Raw genomic sequence first — 20570 nt, 5'->3', positions numbered from 1 at the left:
TTGGTCAACTAGAATTCAAACGGCACCGCAGCAAAGTTTTGTTAGAGTCAAGCCGACCCATATAGTGTGTAAGTGAAACTTTTTTTGTCAGTATTTTACATAAAAAAGCTGGACAAAATACGTTCAAACAGGTCGATTTGCGGATGTTACTCGCATATACTCTGTCTAAAGTTGGAATACTATAAAATGCTCTAGAAAAAGAAGTTTTTCTGAAATATATCATGAAACACATCAATTTTCAATTTTAGATATGATTTAATCAAAAATATCTCATATTCACCTTGTTACATAAGTTCCTTTTTTAATAGAAATGACAACAATGTAATTTTTTTTTTTAAGTATGAATCTTTAGCTTTAAAACGCCGTATTGTAAAATCCTTAAAAGTTTTTTGTTGTAAAGATATAATTTTTTTTTTTAAGTGGATTTTTAGATGCTCAAAAATACCTCATATTCTCCATGTTAAATAATTATACCTTTTAAAAAAAATAATTTTGCCAAATTTTATTTTGAAAGTGTGACTCTAGCTTTAAAACGCCGTATTTAAAAGTCCTTAAAAATTTTTTGTACCAAAGATATGATTTTTTGAAAAGTAAATTTTTGACCAATTTCTCATTTTTGCTTAACCCTTAAACACACCGATCTTGTCAAATACGGAAACACATTTTTAAGTCTGGAAGATTTTTTCAACTTTGAGAAGCTATAACTTTGATTACAATTAATATTTTTCTACGATTTTTTTTTTAAACAAAAGTTCAAAATCTCATGAGTGTGACTGCACAATCGGCATTGCCGAAAAATAATTTATTGTGAAGTTATAAAAGAAAAACCATTAAGAAAAAATAAGAATTTAGTCAAAAATCCACTTTTCCTTTAAAAAATCATACCTTCGCAACAAAAAACTTTTAAGGACTTTCAAATACGGCGTAAAGAGTCAAATAACGAGTTACACTTTCAAAATAAAATTTGATAAAGTCATTCCTTTTAAAAAATATAATTATGTAACATAGAGAATATAAGGGATTTTTGGGCATCTAAAAATCCACTTTAAAAAAAAATCATATCTTTGCAACAAAAAACTTTACAATACGGCGTTTTAAAGCTAAAGATTCATATTTACAAAAAAAATTATATTATTGTCAATTTCTATTGAAAAATGTACTTATGTAACAAGGCAAATATGAGGTATTTTTGATTAAATCGTATCTACAATTGAAAATTGATGTGTTTTATGATATATTTTGGAAAAACTCTTTTTTCTACAACATTTTATAGTATTCCAACCTTAGACAGAGTATATGCGAGTAACATCCGCAAACCGATCTGTTCAAACGTATTTTGTCTAGTTTTTTTATGTAAAATACTCACAAAAAAAGTTTCACTTACACACTACATGGGTCGCATTGACCCTAACAAAAGTTTGCTGCCGTGCCGTTCGAATTCTAGTTGACCAAAAAAGTTGATCAACCACATCAATCGAAAGAGGAAATTTCAAACTTTTTTTACGTCTTAGTCCAAACCTCCTATATCTCATTCCGTCTTCACACAGCAAGCGTTCAAAACTTCATATGGGATCTCTCAGACCCACCTACGTGTTTAAAAGTTAATAGAGGGTTAAAGTTGAAACTTCAAACTTCAAAATGCTTTTTTCATTTTTTATCTACAAGGATTTTTCGCCAAGTTTCAACCATTTGAAAAAGCCTAATTTTTGGTGTCTGGAAAGTGTTCCCTATTTTTTTTTTTTTTTTAGTAGTGTATAAAAATTTCGAAATACATTTTTACCTACAATAGAAAAAATATTTACTAAATCTTTTAAAAAATTCTTTATATTGATTATTCTTTGAATTTGTTTTAGAATTGTTAAGAATTGCCGTTTCAAAAAGTTGTTTTAAAAAACCATCAATATTGTTTGGGATCAAAATAATACTTTTTTTAAGACATCCAAGTTCTTCGGCATGTTTAAAAAACGCTTTCTTTAAAATGTTATTTTCTTGAATTATTTTTGAAATTTTATCAAGATAGGAAAAATATTGTGTAATAAACATTTTATTTGGAGATATTATTTGTAGTTTTCTTTTTAATTGATTTTGTCAACTGTATTTTTCACTAGATAATGATTTTTTAAAGGTGTAATTTTAGTACTACATCTTATTTTTTCCGTTACTATCTATTAAAAATTTAGCAATTCAGTGTCGAAATCTGAGTTGGAATTATTTGCCTCTACAACAGTCTCGGAGATTGTTTTATCCTCGGTTTCTTCGGTGTCTTCAATTGGAACTATTACTAAAGTTTTCAAGGATGATCCTTCAATGTTTTATTTTGAATAGTATCCAAATTTTTATTAGCATCAATTTTTTAAAAATAAGAATAATTTTTTTAAAGAAATGTGTGCTGTCAAAGTGTCTTTTTGAGTCTTGCTTAATGTTTCAAGAAATGTTTGTAAAAATTTCTCACCATCCATCTTGTACTCGTATTTTCATTTTTACTGCACCTAATGATTTTTATAGATGTATTGCAAAGAAAACAACTAACTGTAGCAAAAATAAAGTTTTCATCCCCTACTTCAACTTTAATTTTCATATTTTTTCCTTTTTTCAATAAATTATTTTCATTTGTATCTGATGTCTTACTTATTTTTTGCTCTATCCAGTCCAGTATAAATTTTTAAATTTTTTTCATTTCTAAATAAAAATCTATTGTCTTTGTTATGGCATCTCGTATTAAATTATTAATTAGCTGCACAACGTTTTGTATTTAGGTTATTAATCGCTCCGTATTATAAGCGGTCAAGTATTTTTATTGTTAACACGTATTTGATTTTAATCCGCGATTCAAGATTGGCGCTCAATGCATACTCTAACATTGTCAACGTAGTTACTCGATCTCCCCAGCGGTCGCGCTGAGATCGTCTCTTTCGATCGCCACGTGTGGCATCTAGGAACTCCGTTCTCTCTCTCTCTTCGGCTTCGACCAGCGAGCGGAACACACGCATTGTAAAAACTCAGGAAATAAAGACTTGTTCAACCGTTAATATACAGTCCACAATTAATCGAAGTGAAAATCATCACACCACTCAGGCGTAACATCAGTCCTAATACACGACCAGCGGTGACCGGCGTACCAATCTTTGTCCGTATGATTAAATTAGAGTTATCCTTAGATATATCATCTCGTTTTCTTTTATGACTAATTTTCTTTCTACCATCTACATTTTTATTATCTGCTTTTGTTCTCTCTGCAACTATTGGAACAATTCAAAAATTTGCTTTTTGAATCCTCTTAGTATTTTAAACATTTCTGGTTTTTGAAAAACAATGAACCATAATACTTGACATGATCTTTTTTTATACACTAACAAGTGAAGTTGCTCTCTTGCAAAGGTTTCTATTTCTTCAATATCTTTTTCGTAAATCTAAAGAAAAAAATTTTCAGTGTAATATCTTGTTTCTTTTAACAGTTCGATCAAATAACTTGGCAACATTTTTAATTTAATGTCAAAATTCATCAATTCTGTATTTTTCGTATTGATTTCAGCTGGTAATTTTCTCGATAATTGTTCAGAATTTTCCATTTTGATCAATTTCAATAATAAAACCACAAAATAATAACAAAAACTGTATCATACAGAGCGGGCAGCGTCTCGCAACTTACAACAAACACAGACTCAAAACATAAAAAAAAAAACTGCGTTTCCAATACGTGATTGTTTCTCACTTTGACTATATAACTATGGACTGCCAGTTGGCCATTTCGCGCTGTCTTTAACATCACGCGCACCTCCAACTGTTAAATGGCAGAAAATTAAAACACGAAGTCGCATTTCGCCGATAAAATAGGAAGAGAGAGATGGAATATGACATGACATTGCAATGTTTTATTTTTTTTTTTTTAAACTTTGCTAATTATAATAAAACAACGCAATGTCATATCATATTCCATCTCTCTTTTTCTTCTTATTTCATCGGCGAAATGCGACTTTGTGTTTCAATTTTCTGCCATTTAACTGTTGGAGGTGCGCGTAATGTTGAAGACGCAGCAAAGCATTGTGAGAATAAAAAAAGTGAGGGTAACTAGTAGTCCATAGTTGTATAGTCAAAAGTTTTTTAGCTAGATGTCGCGTGTGCGTATGTGCAAAACAATAAAATGACAAAGTCTTCCCTGAGCACGTATGGCAGGCACAACTTTTTAAAACAGCAATTTTCAACAATTCTAAAACAAATCCAAATAAACAATATAAAGAATATTTTAAAAGACTTTGCACATATCTTTTCATTGTAGATAAGAATGTATTTTGCAATTTTTATATATTTGTATTTTTAGTTATTTCTAGTTTCTTTAAAATTTGTTTTAAATAATAGATGGACGCCTGATTTATGAAACTTTACATGCTAATTTGAACGACACTATTCCATCTGTATTCATTATTAGCAAAGAAATAAGTGCAAACCATTGTTCACTTCAAGAAGAATTCCATTTTAAAGAGCTAAACAATTTACTTTAGGCAAATTTCTTAACGCAAAGAAATTTGCTTAAAATAGTTTGGCAATTTCGCAATTTTTCGCTCGTATATTCACAGCCTGAGAGAGAAAGCATTACAAGATGTGATACTGTAAAAACCTAACGTTGGGACGAGATTCGATAGTGCACGGTGCGATAGCCCACCAATCAATCATCTTGACTTATCTAACCCAACCAACGAAAAAATTCTAGGCATCGGCTGCTGTGAATGGTGATGTGCTATCGGTCCCGTGTGCTATCGGAATCCGCCCCTAACGATGACAATTCCTCGATTATACATAAAGCAATTTTTTTACGTCAACTGCAAAAAATGATTAAAAATGTATATTATTGTAAAAAAATAGAACATGCTCATTAATAACGTTTACTAAAAAATCAAAGATTACCTTACTTAGAAATACCTAGAATTACCTACACATTATTTGATATTACCCTTAGATTACTTAAGATTTTCTATTAAATTACTCAAGATTATCTGAGAACGCTAAAAATTATTTAGACTTATTATATTATTTCCCAAAAATTACATTGGATTACCCAAAATTTCGTTTAGATTGCCGCTGAATTATCTAGCCATTGTACAAAAATTACCTCATTGACTAGCCCCTCGTTCCGGAATATAATAATTATTTCCCATGTGTTACGGTTAGCAACAAAATCAAATTTTATTGTTTTGATAATACAATGATTTTAGTAGCATATTCATACAAGCAATAAATTCTTTGGCAATCTGGCTTTAGAGCATAGCACGCGCATTTCCCCAAAATACTAATAATTTCCAACGTTACAATTAAAAACAAATTAACAATAAATTCTGATAGGAGAGGAAACGTGAGAACATATATGGGAGGAATGCACGAATTGGGGGACGGAAAAGGGATGGCAGGAGATGGTAGGAGAGGTTTTAGGTGAGAGGGGGGAGGGAGAGGTTTGAATGAAAAAACTGGAGGAGATGAGGGAGGGAGAAGGGTGGCTGGATATGAATGAGAGTGTGGAAGGAAGAGAGGAAAGTGTGGAAGAAAGCGGCGGAAACGAAGGTTCAATGAATGAGTGTGGAGGTATGAATTGATGAATGATTTTTCTCTCTCTCTCTCTCTCGTGCGTTGTAAAGGATGCAAGGAATAAAAAAGGTTGAAACTATGTAAGCGGAGCGGAAGTCCGCAATGTACTCCTCAAGGAATAAAGTACCTTACTACAATAAATTCTGATATTTTTTTCTTTTATATGACCACTCTATATATATTCTTTATTATAAGTCCAGTTCAATGGTAAATTAGCCTCCTCCTTAAATTATTTATATTTAATTAGATATATATAAATTATTTAAATTACACTGGTCTCCGTGGTTTTGTTGTTTGAATAAATTTTATCATTTCCAATGTATTTTTGCGCGCTGAACACGAATCCGACAAGCAAATTGCTCCATCACGTCAAATTTTTGAAAAAAGTGAGGTTAAAATGTCAAAAATGAGATTTTTTCACATAGTTCATTTTTTTCCTACCAAAGTCATTTTTTATATACTTTCCTTTATGCCATCTTAAAGTGTCAACTTTTACCTTCAAAATAGACTTTTAACGTCGTACGTTTTTCTTTTACCAAGTTAATCCTTATATAATCAAGAACATTTTGTGCCAAAAATAAATGTTTTTGAAAATAAAAATTTAAAAACTACGTAATGATTTTAATTCCAAGGTTTTTGAGGTCACTAAATCCGAATCCAAAGTTAAATTTTCGAAATTAAAAATAGCAAATCAAATATTTGTTATTGGCAAAAAATTGCCATTTGCGCTATTTTAACTTACAAGTAGTAGTAAGGTAGTTTATTCCTTGCGGAGTACATTGCGGACTTCCGCTCCGCTTACATATTTTCAACTTTTTTTATTCCTTGCATCCTTTATAACGCACAAGAGAGAGAGAGAGAGAGAGACAAAATCACTCATCCATTCATACCTCCACACTCATTCATTGGACCTCCGTTTCCGCCGCTTTCTTCCACACTTTCCTCTCTACCTTCCACACTCTCATTCATACCCAGCCACCCTCCTCCCTCCCTCATCTACTCCAGTTTTTCATCCAAACCTCTCCCTCCCCCCTCTCGCCTAAAACCTCTCCTACCATCTCCTGCCATCCCTTTTCCGTCCCCCAATCCGGGCATTCCTCTCATAAATGTTCCCACGTTTCCTCTCCCCATCCACATATTCTATACTTTCTTTTCTCATTCTCTTCCCAGTATCTACCTCCTCTCATACCATCTCCTAACCTAAACCTCGCAATCCTTTTCCATCTTTCCTCTTTCCAATCCCTCTTCAAGTACTCCGGCACTCCCTTTCCCTTCACTCTGTTATACCATCTGTTGAACTTCGAGCTCCTAATTTTTTCCCACCTTTCCTCTTCCTGCCGCCTCCTCTCTCTTGCTACCACCTCTTCCCCCCTTAAGCCTCCCTCTTCTCTCAACTTTTCTATCTCCTTGATATTCCAGCTCTTTTCTTCATAAAAACCTCTTCTTTCTTCCTCCCATTTTCTCATCACCTTTCCCTCCTTCGCTCTACCTCTTATCTCCTCCCAACACAGCCTTGCCAACTCCCCCCCTCCTCCTTCTCCCAGTTTCTTTTCATAACTCCATGCCCTCATTCCTGCCCTTCCCCTTAATTTTTCCCTCTGCATCTCCTCCCTTACCATGTAACCCGGTGTGTACCTTTCCACCCCTATTACCCATTTCAAATACCTGTCCTGTATCCTCTCTACCCTTTCCTTTTCTTTGCACTCCCAAATTTCTGCCCCATAGCTAACCACCGTCTATACCAACCTATCAAATAACCACATCCTTCTAGCCCAGTCCTTTCCGAATTTCCTCTTTCCTATTCCCCATACTTCTCTCATCACCACCGCTCCTTTTTTGACTCTCTCCTCTATATGTTCTTTCTGTCCCCCATTTGCCATCATCATGTAGCCCAGATATTTATACCTTTTCACTTCCTCTATTTCATTTCTTTTCCATTTCCATATTATCTTTTTCTGTCTCCCACGCCCTCTTCTACACCTCATCACTTTTGTCTTCTCCACATTTACTTCTAATCTTTTCTGTTCTACATATCCTTCTAATGTTTTTATTAACCCTTTCATCCCTGCTTCATCCTCTGCCACCACCGCCACATCATCCGCATACGCCAAGGAATAAATTTTTCTTCCTTTCACCTTTACTCCCCCCCATCCCCCCTTTTCCAATTCCTCATCCAAATCCGCTAGCAGTAGTGTGAACATGCATGGGCTCAACGGATATCCCTGTCTCACTCCTCTATTTGTCCAAAAGTTTCCCCCCTCTTTTTCCCCCAACCTTACTCTACTTATTGTCTCCTCCAAAACTTCCTCACACCTCACTACCAGACTCTCTCTCACTCCCTTCCTCCTCATTGTCTGTACCAGTATCTCCCTATCCACCGAGTCAAACGCTGCTTTCATATCCACAAACATAACTACTATTTTGTCTTTTGCTTCCGCTATTTTCTTATTTACTAAATAATTTAATACGTATATGTGGTCTGTCGTTCCTACCCCTCTCCTAAACCCCGTTTGACTCGGTGGTAATATCCCTTTATTTTCTACTTCTTCCCTCAATCTCTCTGCCAAAACCGTCGCGTACACTTTATACGGCGTTTGCGTAAGCATAACCCCCCTATAGTCTTCTACCTTTTCCCCATCCCCCTTTTTCACTATCGGTACCACTATCCCTTCTCTCCAATCTTCCGGCCATCCTTCTCCCTTCCACACTCTATTACATATCTCCCACAGCCATTCCCTTATTTCTTTTCCCCCATATTTCCATACTTCATTCGTAATCCCATCCCCTCCTGCCGCTTTTCTGTCCTTCAATCTCCTTATCGCCCTACCAATTTCCTCTCTACTAATCTCTTCTTCCTCCTCTACCCCTCTCCCCATTACCTCCCCTCTTATCCTCCACTCCATTCCCCCCAGCACCCCTCTAAAGTGTTTTTCCTACTCCCCCATTTCAATCCCTTCCCTGACTCTCTTTCTCTTCCTCCTTCCTTTATTCACTACTTTCCATACGTCCTTTTCGGATCTTATTCCTTCTATTTCCCTCTCCCATCTTTCCCTCTCCTTTTTCTTCTTCTCCTCACAATGTTCCCTGTACTTCTTTCTCATTTCTTTATATTTTTTCCCTTCTCCCCCTCTCCTCCAACACCATTTTAATTCCTCCATAACCTCTCTTTTTCTATCCCTACATTCCTCATCCCACCATCCTCTCCATTCCTTCTTCTCTTCCTTCTCTACTCTCTCTAATGCCACTTCTACTTTTCTCTTCATTTTCCTCCAAACCTCCCCTACCCCCTCACCATCACTATCCCTCTTCCCAAGGTATTCCTCAAATTTCTTTTTTCCCTTCTCCGTCCAAACCCCCCTTCTTCCTCTCCCTTTCCTTTTCCCAGTCCTCTCTTCCCTCCGGCCTCCTTCCTCCACCCATACCGTTATCGGCTGATGAACGTCTACCCAATCCTCCACCTTCTATTTTAACTTACAAAAAATATATATTATTCAATATTAATTTTAAAATTTTTAATACTTATAACAAATTTTTTTATTTAAAGAAAAAAATTTTTTCGCTTTATATCGCTGTTCCTATTTCGCTCCATCGTATTGTACTGCTGTCTCCACTCACGATATTCCCGCCATTAAAATTGAAATGAGCACGGCCATAGAATCCTGTGTTAGACTGTGATCTGCGAGAGAGCGTCCTAAAAGATATCTTTATTTTTTTTTTAACTGACTGCATACGCGTGAACAGGAGTTGAGATCCTGACTATACGATAAAACTTTTAGCCATTGTACTAAAAAAAAGACAAAAATCCCTCTTAGGACCGTCTTTGTCGGATCGCCATCTGGCGCCCGTGCGCGTTTCAATAGTATATTTCAGTCATTTTTGCGCGTCAAGCGCAGGAGGGGATTATGTCAATCGACCATAGATTAAGTCATTAAAGAGTGAGGATAAACACGGTGAGGATAAACACGGGTAGAAAAAGACAGACTGTATCTGTGCCATGCGTCTCTTTCCCTTCGCGCATGCGTATAAAGCATACCATGTCTGTAGGAGTCTCCACGGTATGCTTTGTACGCATGCGCGAAGGGAAAGAGACATACAGCATAAACACAGTCCGTCTTTTTTTACCCGAGCTTACCCCCACTCCTCAAAAATCCTCCCTGGGGATTGCTCACAATCCCCTTGTCAGTTTAGAGATCCTATGTCTATGCAATCACCCGCGACGTCCGCTGTGTGACACTCGTCCTACAACATTCGCTCTAGCATCTCCCATAAAATTATTGTGTCGGTTGTTGTTATTAGCTTGTATTAGCACTCGCATTGTACACTTTCTCGTCTAGAATTGAGTATATTTCTGAGCTTTTCTTTAGCTCTTTCCTAAAAATATAATTCCATCCAAAACAAAATCGTGTAGTGCATTTTCATTCTTTCAAATGAAAATGACATCACGAGTTTGTGTTAATAATCCCAACAAATTTTGCTACATTTGTGGTAAATATGTTGTAGAAAAACAAAGAACTGCTATAACTGAATTTGTCAGCTTAGCTTATTTTCACTACTTCCACCTAAAAATTAAACACAAAGATAAAACTTGGGTTCCTCATAATGTCTTCAATTCTTGCATTGAAGCATTACAGAATTGGAAAATAGGATAACAAAAATGTATGCTGTTCGGTATTCCAATAATATGGCTCAAACCTCGTAATCACTTAGATGACTGCTATTTTTGTATGACCATGATACGTGAATTTAATACTAAAAATAAAAAGGCAATTAATTATTTATCTAGATGTTTTTAGTGCTACCAAACCTATTCCTCACAAACATAATCCTATACCACATCATCCACAGAGACAAGATATTTCATTTGTTTCATCTTCCTGTTACAACCAAGTTAACAAAGTTAATAACGAAGATTTTGAAACGGCTGAAACTAACAGTGATACGTTAAAACTGTTCATCCAAAATGCTTTGAACAATATGATCAGAGATTTGGATCTCAGTAAAATGTCTGCGCTACTTTTAGCATCAAGACTTGGAGAGAAAGTTGCTAGCTTCGGAAACTACGTTCAATTGGTATAAATATCGTGAAAGAAAAATTTCTTCCGTTCTTTTTTGCAAAAGACTCTTTAGTGTATTGCATTAATGTTCCTGGTTTACTGAAAGCTTTGAGACTTGACGTTTATAGATCAGTCAAATTGCGACTTTTCGTTGACTCATCTAAGCGAAGCTTAAAAAGTGTCCTTCATAATAAAGATAAATATGCTTGTGTTCCAATTGCATACTTAGTTCATCTGAAAGAAACATGACAATATCGAAATCCTACTAAAGGCAATTTAGTATGACAAGCACAAATAGGAATTTTGTGGAGATCTAAAAATAATAAATATAGTGCTTGGCAATCTGGTTTTACCAAATATCCATGTTTTCTCTGCGAGTGAGATAGTAAAGCTAAAAGTGAGCACTGGACTAGAAAATTATGGCCACCCAAAAAAAAGCTAACACTAGAAACAAAAAATGTTTTACGAGAACCCTTAGTTGATCCAAGCAAAATACCTACTACCTCCACATAAAGTTCGGTCTTATAAAGCAGTTTACAAAGACTCCAAATAAAAAAGAAAATTGCATCAAATATCTTGTTCAGAAGTTTCCAAAACTATCTGATGCAAAGTGAGGAAAGGTATCTTTGTGGGTCCGAAAATAAGATCATTAACTAAGAATAAAGTTTGAAAAAACTATGATTATTGACAAAAAAAATGCTTAGGTTACCTTTAAAAAATTAACGGGTTTTTAGGAAACACCAAAGAGAAAAAATCGTAAGTGATATGCTCTCATATTTTCAAAAATTAGGTTATAATATGAGTTTAAAAGTTCACTTCTTATACTCCCATATAGATTACTTTCCTAAATGTATTCTGGGAAGTGTCAGCAAAGAGCAAGATGAAAGATTTCACCAAGATATCAAAAAAATGGAGAGGAGATATCAAGGAAGATGAGACATTTACATGTTAGCGGACTATTATTGGTGTCTTAAACATGAAGAATCAGAAATACTTCATAAAAGAAAGCGTATGAGACGCTGCTTTGATTGAAATCCTTAAGTACTTAACTATACTATTAACTATACTATCATACTTAACTGTACTATTAGCTATACTATTATGAAGTTAACTGTACTATTAATACATTAAATATTATAATTTTAGAGGAAAAATAATTAAAAATATAAAAATATATAATATAATAAGAAAATATAAAAATATACAAATCGGAAAAAAATAAAAACCCGGGAGTGTAATGTAGGCTGCCTCCACGTGGTGCACTCTAGGAAACGTAGAAAGATTGTAAAATTGCTTCTTTTACGAATAAATAGTCCACAGATAAAAAACATGGTGCAAGCTTCTTTTGGCTGCGCTTGTATCAATATGTATATGGTAGATTTAACTTGTCTGATTTAGATTGTCTATAATCTTAATAAAATGCATAACATACAGAAAAGTGAAAACGTCAAAAATCTTCAATAAGTGAGTCAAATACAACCTATTGCAAAGTTAAACAAAAATATCGTTTCATTGTTACAAAAAATCCACTTAAAAGTTTTATTCATTTTCTTACAAGAAATATTATTTTTATTAGTAGAGGCCAAGTAGAACTTTACCTTTGCCGTTCATATCAAAATCATTTGTATGGATATATCTATTCAGAAAAAGATTTTTAACAAAAAACTAGACGAATCTACAAAAAACCAAATATCGATAATATTTTTTTATTCTTTTCAAATGCGAAAACCTGTGAAAAACAAATTTGCCCTTTAAAATGGAATAAACAAAAATAGAAAAAAATTACTTTGGTAGAAAAAGAATTAGAAATATGTAAAAAAAAATCATTTTTGACACTTTAACCTTACTTTTCTCAAAAATCTAACGTGATAGAGCAATTTGCTTTCCAGATTCGTGTTCAGTACGCAAAAATACATCGGAAATAATAATGTTTATTCAAACAATGAAAACCACGTCGGCCAGTGAAATGTTGGTTATGATGTGACTATACAGAGATTAACTCGGTAAAAGAAAAACATACAGCGTTAAAAGAAATCTATTTTAAAGGTAAAAGTTGACACTTTAAAATGGCATAAGCAAAAATAAAAAAAAATTTACTTTGCAAAAAAATCATAAATATGTCAAAAAACGTCGTTTTTGACACCTTTAATCTTACTTTTCTCAAAAACCTGACGTGATGGAGCAATTTGCTTGTCGGATTCGTGTTCAGCGCGCAAAAATACATCGGAAATGATAAAGTTCATTCAAACAACAGAAAATATATCTAAAAACGAAGGCCTGTGTTAGTAATTTAAATTATTAATTTATATAGTGCGAATTAGCGGTAAAAAATCGATATTAATTAAATTTAATAACGAATTCTTATATATAATAATTTTTTTTATAATAATGAATTTCTGTTAAATGATGTATTGTACAATATTATTTTTTGTGGCACAAATTAGCACAAATTCAGTACTAATTATATGCTTTCATTTTTACTCTTTTCTTTTTTTTCTCGTGATCCTGCTAGCTTAACATTAAGTTAGCAGCATCATAAACTTCTTTTAAACGGCTTGTGGTACAAAATTACTTAAGGCGCAATTTAATACAAAATGAGTACTAAATAGTTCAATAGATTCTATTCGATTTTGCTCATTTGCTCCTGTTACTATAACAGAGGTTACAGGAATAAAATCTCTTCATAAAGAACCCTGTATATTACATAATCAATGACTGCATACAGCAGAAAAATTGCAACTGTATTTATTAGATTGCAACTGTAATTATTAAAATTTTATTTGACATCAAGAACTGTTGTGACTGACATAAGCCTTCTATACTTGTGTTTTAATTTCATCAGTCCAATATAACATATTATTAAAATTAATTTAAATTGTAATTCTTAATAAAAATAAACATTAAAAAATAAATTTATAATTAAACACTTTATATATTGATATAAAAAAAGAATGTATTATTTAATTATTAAAAATATTTATACTTGAACATTAAAGTCATATCATAAATATGTATGTCTTATTGATAGTATAAAATCATTTTTCTCAATGTGATTAAACGTATGACATTTTAGAACAATGTATTGTCTGTTATTATCATTTATTTTTGATAAAAACTTGCAAGTCACACGAGAATGTACATGAATATACATGAATATAAGCTACATTTATTATTGATTCTTTACATTTTGTATTATAAAAAATTAAAAGAAGCAAGTAAAAATAATAATTTTATAAGATAGTATTTAAATTTAAAAGTAAATTTTTCAAAATTTCCCTAAGTTCCAAATAAAAGTCCATAAAAATCCATGATTTTTAAAGATAAAGAGAAATTCCCTGAAAATTCGTCTCGGTGAAGTTAGCACCTCATTTTTCTGCACCGCAAGTTTTTATGCAAGTTCTATTTGCACCCTCCATAGTTCTAGAGTTCCTGATAGTTTATAACAATAGTTCCGCCGAAATAACATTAAAAATGATAATTTGAAAATATGAGGCGTCAACTTCGCGTGGCACCTTAAGTTTCAAAAAAATTGATTTTGACAATGAGATTCTATAGTTCTCGAAGAGTTCTAGAGTTCCCAATAAGTTTAAACTATAGTTCTGGTCAATAAATATTTTTAAAAAATTTTTTAATTTTTTTGTCCGCACCTCAAATTTCAAAAAAATTGTTTTTGACTATGGAATACTATTGTTCTCAAAGAGTTCTAGAGTTCTCAAATTATATTAATAGTTCCGACCTATATATATATATATATATATATATATATTTAAACAATTTTTAAACCCGCGCACCGCACTACAAGTTTTTTACTTATTTTTAAACCGCAAGCTGGCACCGCACGAGTCTTTACTCTTGGTGAACTATTTGGTGAACTCTTCAAGAACTCTTCGAGAACTATAAAATCCTATTCAATCAATTGATCAAAATCAATTTTTTTGAACCTTGAGGTGCCACACAAAGTTGGCACCTCATATTTTCAAATTATCATTTTTAATGTTATTTCGGCGGAACTATTGTTATAAACTATCAGGAACTCTAGAACTATTGAGGGTGCAAATAGAACTTGCATAAAAACTTGCGGTGCAGAAAAATGAGGTGCTAACTTCACAGAGACTGAAAATTCCAGGTTTCCCTGGTTTTCCCCATCAGTACACACTCTGCATTTGGACAAGACTACAATTTGTAATAATACAATTTAAATTAAAAAAGATTCAGTATTCAAGTAGTACTGCAAGATCTTAATGCTGAAAATAATGTTTCTAGTGTGACCTGACATATAACTTGCAATATTTTCAAATTATGCACTGTTACTTTTGGTTTCAAACAAAACTCTTTTAAATCCAAAAAGTAATATCACAGAATTAAATTGACAATTAATTTAATTCTGTGATGTTGCTAATTAGCATCTCTAAGATCACTTCTCCCCCCACCCTCAAAGAAATGAAGAATTTATTGGGGAAAAATTACCTCAGTCAGATTTTAAACCTGGATATCTCTACATTCCGTATTTTCTACTGGCGTCTTAACTAGTTTAATCATCGAGGCACATGCAATGATAATATTTATCTCAACAACCATAGTTATGACCCTTGTATAGTGATATCTTTCTCAATTTTAAATGATTAGTTTTATAAAACTAGTATATACTGAAACTAACATATTGTGATAGATACATAAACATCAATACAAAAATATCATGATATGTATCATTGATTTACATACAAACCCTGTTTTTAAGCATCCATATTTGTTAAATCCAATGACAGTGCTGAGACGACTAAAGATTCACAAGTTAAATAATAAATTTGTTCAAGTATTTTCTTATTCAAGTATAAAAATTAAATTAATAAGTACCTTCTAATTGCAATATTCTTAGATTGTGCATATGATGAAATAAGTAACATTCCAATAGATGTAATCTTTAACACAACACTACATATGTATACTCAGCACTGTAGAATCTAATCAGCTGTGTAAGCTTATGTTTCTAGTGACAAATAATTGTTTTCAAGTAACAAACTAAATACATCAACTATAAACAAAGTTAAAACAATGAAAATGCAGTTTGTATTACTACCAAAAATTAAAAAATATCAAGACATGGATATGATATTGAAAAATAATCTTAAAGCCTGATTTATTAAGGCTGTAACCATAAGAAATTAGCTAAACACAATTAATTATTCTATAAATCAATTAATTGGCCAATTCCTTACAATTACGGCTTTCATAAACCAGCTTTAAGGGCCTATCTAAACTAGAGTCCTAAATAATCAGAGAAGCGCAAACCAGTCCTAGCATGTTGATTGACCGACAATGGCTACCAATCAAAACCAGGAATGGTCTATAGCTGACTCCTCTGACTGCACTCCAAAACTGTACAACGGTAACTAAAAAGCTGCAACATATATAATGTAAACTATAACTTTTTAGTTATTGTAATATGATTATAGAACGCAGTCCTGTGCAAAACCTCAAATATATAATATAAGTAATCATATAATCCATCGTAATAATTGGAGTTCTGTTTATTCTGTTTACAAGCAAACAGCTGCAGGCCCCAAATAGCACTTATGTGAGTTATAGAAAGGGTAAGTTTGTGCTTCTCTGACTGCTATTACATGGCACTATTAATCGTTTAATAACATCTGTAGTAATAAAACTGTTCAATCAAAAATTCTTTTAAAGAATGGAATAATTGTGATTGGCCAGTTTCATAACTTTGAATGTTATTAAACCTGATTAATGGTGCCATGTAAACAAACTGTCTGATTATTTAGGACTCTAATCTAAACAAACTTGCTGCATAACCATATACATAAAGAAATTGATTCGTCCATTAGCACATGCATAAGAAAATAAATCAATCAATTTTCTTAAGCACATAAATTATGCAGCTATGCAAATTTACCTGAATAGGTTCTAAAATGGAAAGCACACACTCTTACATAACCACATGCGTAAAGAAATTGATTAATTCATTAGCACATACATAAGAAAATAAACCAATAAATTTCCTTGTGTATATGATTATGCAGCTATGCAAGAATGTGTGCTTCCCACATGACTAACCAAAATTATGCAGTGTACATATTAGTACACTTTGCTCTAATCAAGTCATGCACAGCATGCACTTTATTCATTCTTGAGTATATATGTATCAAAATGTATTAAGCAATTAGAAAGTATCTACTATTCTTTAACGTAAACTTAAATTAAACTTTGAGTATATAAATGGTCTTAAATTTTAAAATTCAAGCATACTTTCTCTGAAAATGCATACCTTCGTTGAACTCAAAGTCATTGAGAACTTTGTCCAAGTCAATCATAAACTTTTCCATGGTATTACGATGGCGTTTCCAATCGTATTTTTTCACTATGTAAATTTATTAAACAATAAACTTTTATTCAAATTTAATTAATAGTACACTCGATTTCATTAATTGATATCAATAACCTCCATGATCGAAATATGGTTTGCTTTTTTTCTCTTTCATTCTCTCCCTCTTTCTCTCTCTCTCTCTTGATTCTATACACCACCGTAATGTGATCTGTATGATTCAGGTTTCAACAATTAACACATGTTCCCAAAATTCGTTTTAAACTTGCTTTCCAAACAGGAGAGACAAGTTCCGCCAATACTTCGCGTCAGACGCACGTTACTCAGATTCGTTCCACTCGGTTCTATTCAACAAATGTCGAATATCACGATTCTTGAAACGTGACACTTATATTAGCACTATCACAATGTTGGAGTCATATTACTTCTATTATTCAAGATGATTTAGAAAACAATGAAATAATTGTATCATATTACGTATAATCGCATGTTCTCACGTACGACGAAATTAAATGAGTGAAACTGACATTTTACACGAGAAGACAAATAAAATAGATAGATGAGAATCTCTTGGGAAAAAATGGGAAAGCATGTTCGAGTTCAGAAGAAATGCGTTCCAAAATTCTACTCGTTGGATAGAGGGCAGAGTTGGGCAATTTATAGTAGAGTCCCTAGAAGTAGAGAGTCTGGACATCTCGGGGTTCCACGTGATTGGATGCACGTGATTGTGTACAGTTTGTGCCAGGTATGCCTGGGGTCCGATTCTAGGGTCCACGTTTTGTTCTTAATTGTTTTTACGTTTATGACTATTATAAGCGGATGCTGCGATCATGAATGTATCGTAGTGTTAGTAAATTATGTGTTTTGACAGCCGGCCGATGTAACCTTAGTTTTGATCGGTGAAATCTCAAAAATATTCTAAAGCTTAATTAAAAGGAAGCGGATCAAAGCCTTTGATAATTATTGTCACAAACACTTCGTTGTTGACTATCCTTGCATTTATTAAAGAATACGGTAATGTCTCGCACCAAGTCTTATTATTACCTGTAATTGTCAGAAAAACAGCTCACAAAGTATATTTTCTTATTGTCAAATAATAACACTTTTTATTTTTAAAACTACAACTTATCTGATATATCAAAGGCTTCGATCCGTTTCTTTTCAATTAAGCTTTGGAATATTTCGGAGATTTCACCGATCAAAACTGAGGTTACATCGGCCGGCTGTCAAAATATAATTTACTAACACTACGATACATTTATGATCATTGACGCAGCATCCGCTTATAATAGTCATGAACGTAAAAACATCTATGAATAAAACGTGGACCCTAGAATCGGACCCCAGGCATACCTGGCACGAACTGTACCTAAAATGGCAGCACCAATACGGATCCCTATTTAATCTTCTTTAGCCAATACGATAACAGCATACAACACGTTCAAGTGCACACAATGATAAACATACACACACATAAAGCTCACGTATGTACACCCAAGGACTTTGATTCTGTCCATGGGGAAATTTTCCAAACTGAGAAGTCAACACTTTCTACATACTCGCAGTTCATGATTAATGAAACAACTAGAGCTTATTGGTTGTTACGTTAATCATGAACTGTAAGTATGTAGAAAGATAGCTACTTTTCAGTTTGAAAAATTTCCCCATGGACAGAATCAAAGTCCTTGGGTGTACACCCAGCGACTTTGAATCTGTCCATGGGGAAATTTTCTAAACTGAGAAGTCGCTATCTTTCTATATACTTACAGTTCATGATTAACGTAACGACCAATAACCTCTAGTAGTTTCATTAATCATGAACTGCAAGTATGTAGAAAGTGCTGACTTCTCAGTTTGGAAAATTTCCCCATGGACAGAATCAAAGTCCTTGGGTGTACATACACTGACATATTCATCGCCGTCATTTTAGGGGCAGATGTCCAGACTCTCTACTTCTAGGGACTCTAATTTATAGTAGAGTCCCTAGAAGTAGAGAGTCTGGACATCTGTTCCTAAAATGTCGGTGATGAATATGTACGTGTCTAATTTATAGTAGAGTCCCTAGAAGTAGAGAGTATGAACATCTCGGGGTTCCACGTGATTGGATACACGTGATTGTGCACCTAAAATGGCAGCACCAATACGGATCCCTATTTAATCCTCTTTAGCCAATGCGATAACAGCATACAACGCGTTCAAGTGCACGCAACGATAAACATACACACACATAAAGCTCACGTATGTACATACACTGACATATTAATCACCGACATTTTAGGAACAGATGTCCAGACTCCCTACTTCTAGGGACTCTAATTTATAGTTAGAGTCCCTAGAAGTAGAGAGTCTGGACATCTCAGGGTTCCACGTGATTGGATGCACGTGATTGTGCACCTAAAATGGCAGCACCAATACGGATCCCTATTTAATCCTCTTTAGCCAATGCGATAACAGCATACAACATGTTCAAGTGCACACAACGATAAACATACACACACATAAAGCTCACGTATGTACATACACTGACATATTCATCGCCGTCATTTTAGGGGCAGATGTCCAGACTCTCTACTTCTAGGGACTCTAAGGGCCACTTTCACCAACGCCGATTAACTTAATCGCTAATTAGTCTATCGGAATTGACAATCGCATTTGTCGTTTTTACTTAACGACAAATACGATTGGTCAATTCCGATAGACTAATCAGCGATTAAGTTAATCCTTTGACTATATAAATATGGACTGCTAGTACCCCTCCACTTTCCTATATTTTCGTGTAAGAAAGATCTGCAACGCTTCCATCTCCTAAGTGGCAGAAATGTGAAACAAAAAAACGAGACAGCAATAGTAGAAAATCAAAAAAGAAAGAGACGGAATATAATATATTGCTTTGAATTTATACGTTCACTCCAAAATATGCGATTATATTTCTGTAAAATAAGAATTAATTTTACTAAATTTTAAAAAAATAAATATAAAATATACACATTTTATTATTAAAGATATATTTAAAAAAATTATATAATTAATATATATATATATATATAAAAATAATAAAATATATAAAGCAAAAAATAGAAAGTAATTAAAAATAAAAACAAATAAGTGATATCATATAAATAAAGAAAGCCTCATTAGAGAACCGTCATTTTTGGGTAATAAAGTGTACAATATAAATTATTGCCCGCTGAAAATAACAGTTTTAATTAAATTACGTTTTATGAAGTCTTTGTGTTTATTCAACGTAATTATTTTACCTTCATAAGCTAATTTAACGTTCAAATAATACGTAATAATTAATTTTATTATTACATATTTGTGATTCTCTAATATTTCTAGACCTTTAATATGTGTGTCAAAGTTAATAAATAATGTATCTAATCTTAGATTTCTTAATGTTTCTTGAATCATTGTAGGAATTATATTTCTCATTTTTAATTTATTTTTTAATTTAAAAAAATTAAAAAGTTTAGGTTACAATGCAATTAACTAATAACTTACCCAAAAAATGGTACAGGAATACGTTTCTCCTTTATACTTTTATATTTGGTTGATTTACAACCATTTATAAAACAATATATTACTATTGTATTATATCA

General features: G+C 33.0%; 1 protein-coding gene across 6 annotated transcripts in view; it reads right to left on the bottom strand.

The window, feature by feature from the left end:
- The window catches only part of LOC105202431 (zinc finger FYVE domain-containing protein 16), a 140821-nt gene extending 123292 nt beyond the window's left edge, over positions 1-17529 (bottom strand). For all 6 annotated transcript variants that reach the window (XR_005576085.1, XM_039456205.1, XM_039456208.1 and 3 more), the window contains exon 1: positions 16915-17529. Coding sequence is in view for 5 of the 6 variants with exons in the window: in XM_039456205.1 (XP_039312139.1) it covers positions 16915-16972 (58 nt within the window). In the remaining variant the exon portion in view is untranslated. The remainder of the gene's footprint in view (positions 1-16914) is intronic.
- Between the last annotated feature and the right edge of the window lie 3041 nt (positions 17530-20570).

This window comes from Solenopsis invicta, chromosome 12 (genome assembly GCF_016802725.1).
Source record: "Solenopsis invicta isolate M01_SB chromosome 12, UNIL_Sinv_3.0, whole genome shotgun sequence".
NCBI classification, from domain to species: domain Eukaryota; kingdom Metazoa; phylum Arthropoda; class Insecta; order Hymenoptera; family Formicidae; genus Solenopsis; species Solenopsis invicta.
Note: the sequence above shows the minus strand (reverse complement) of the source record. Positions and strands in the feature narration are given on the sequence as shown.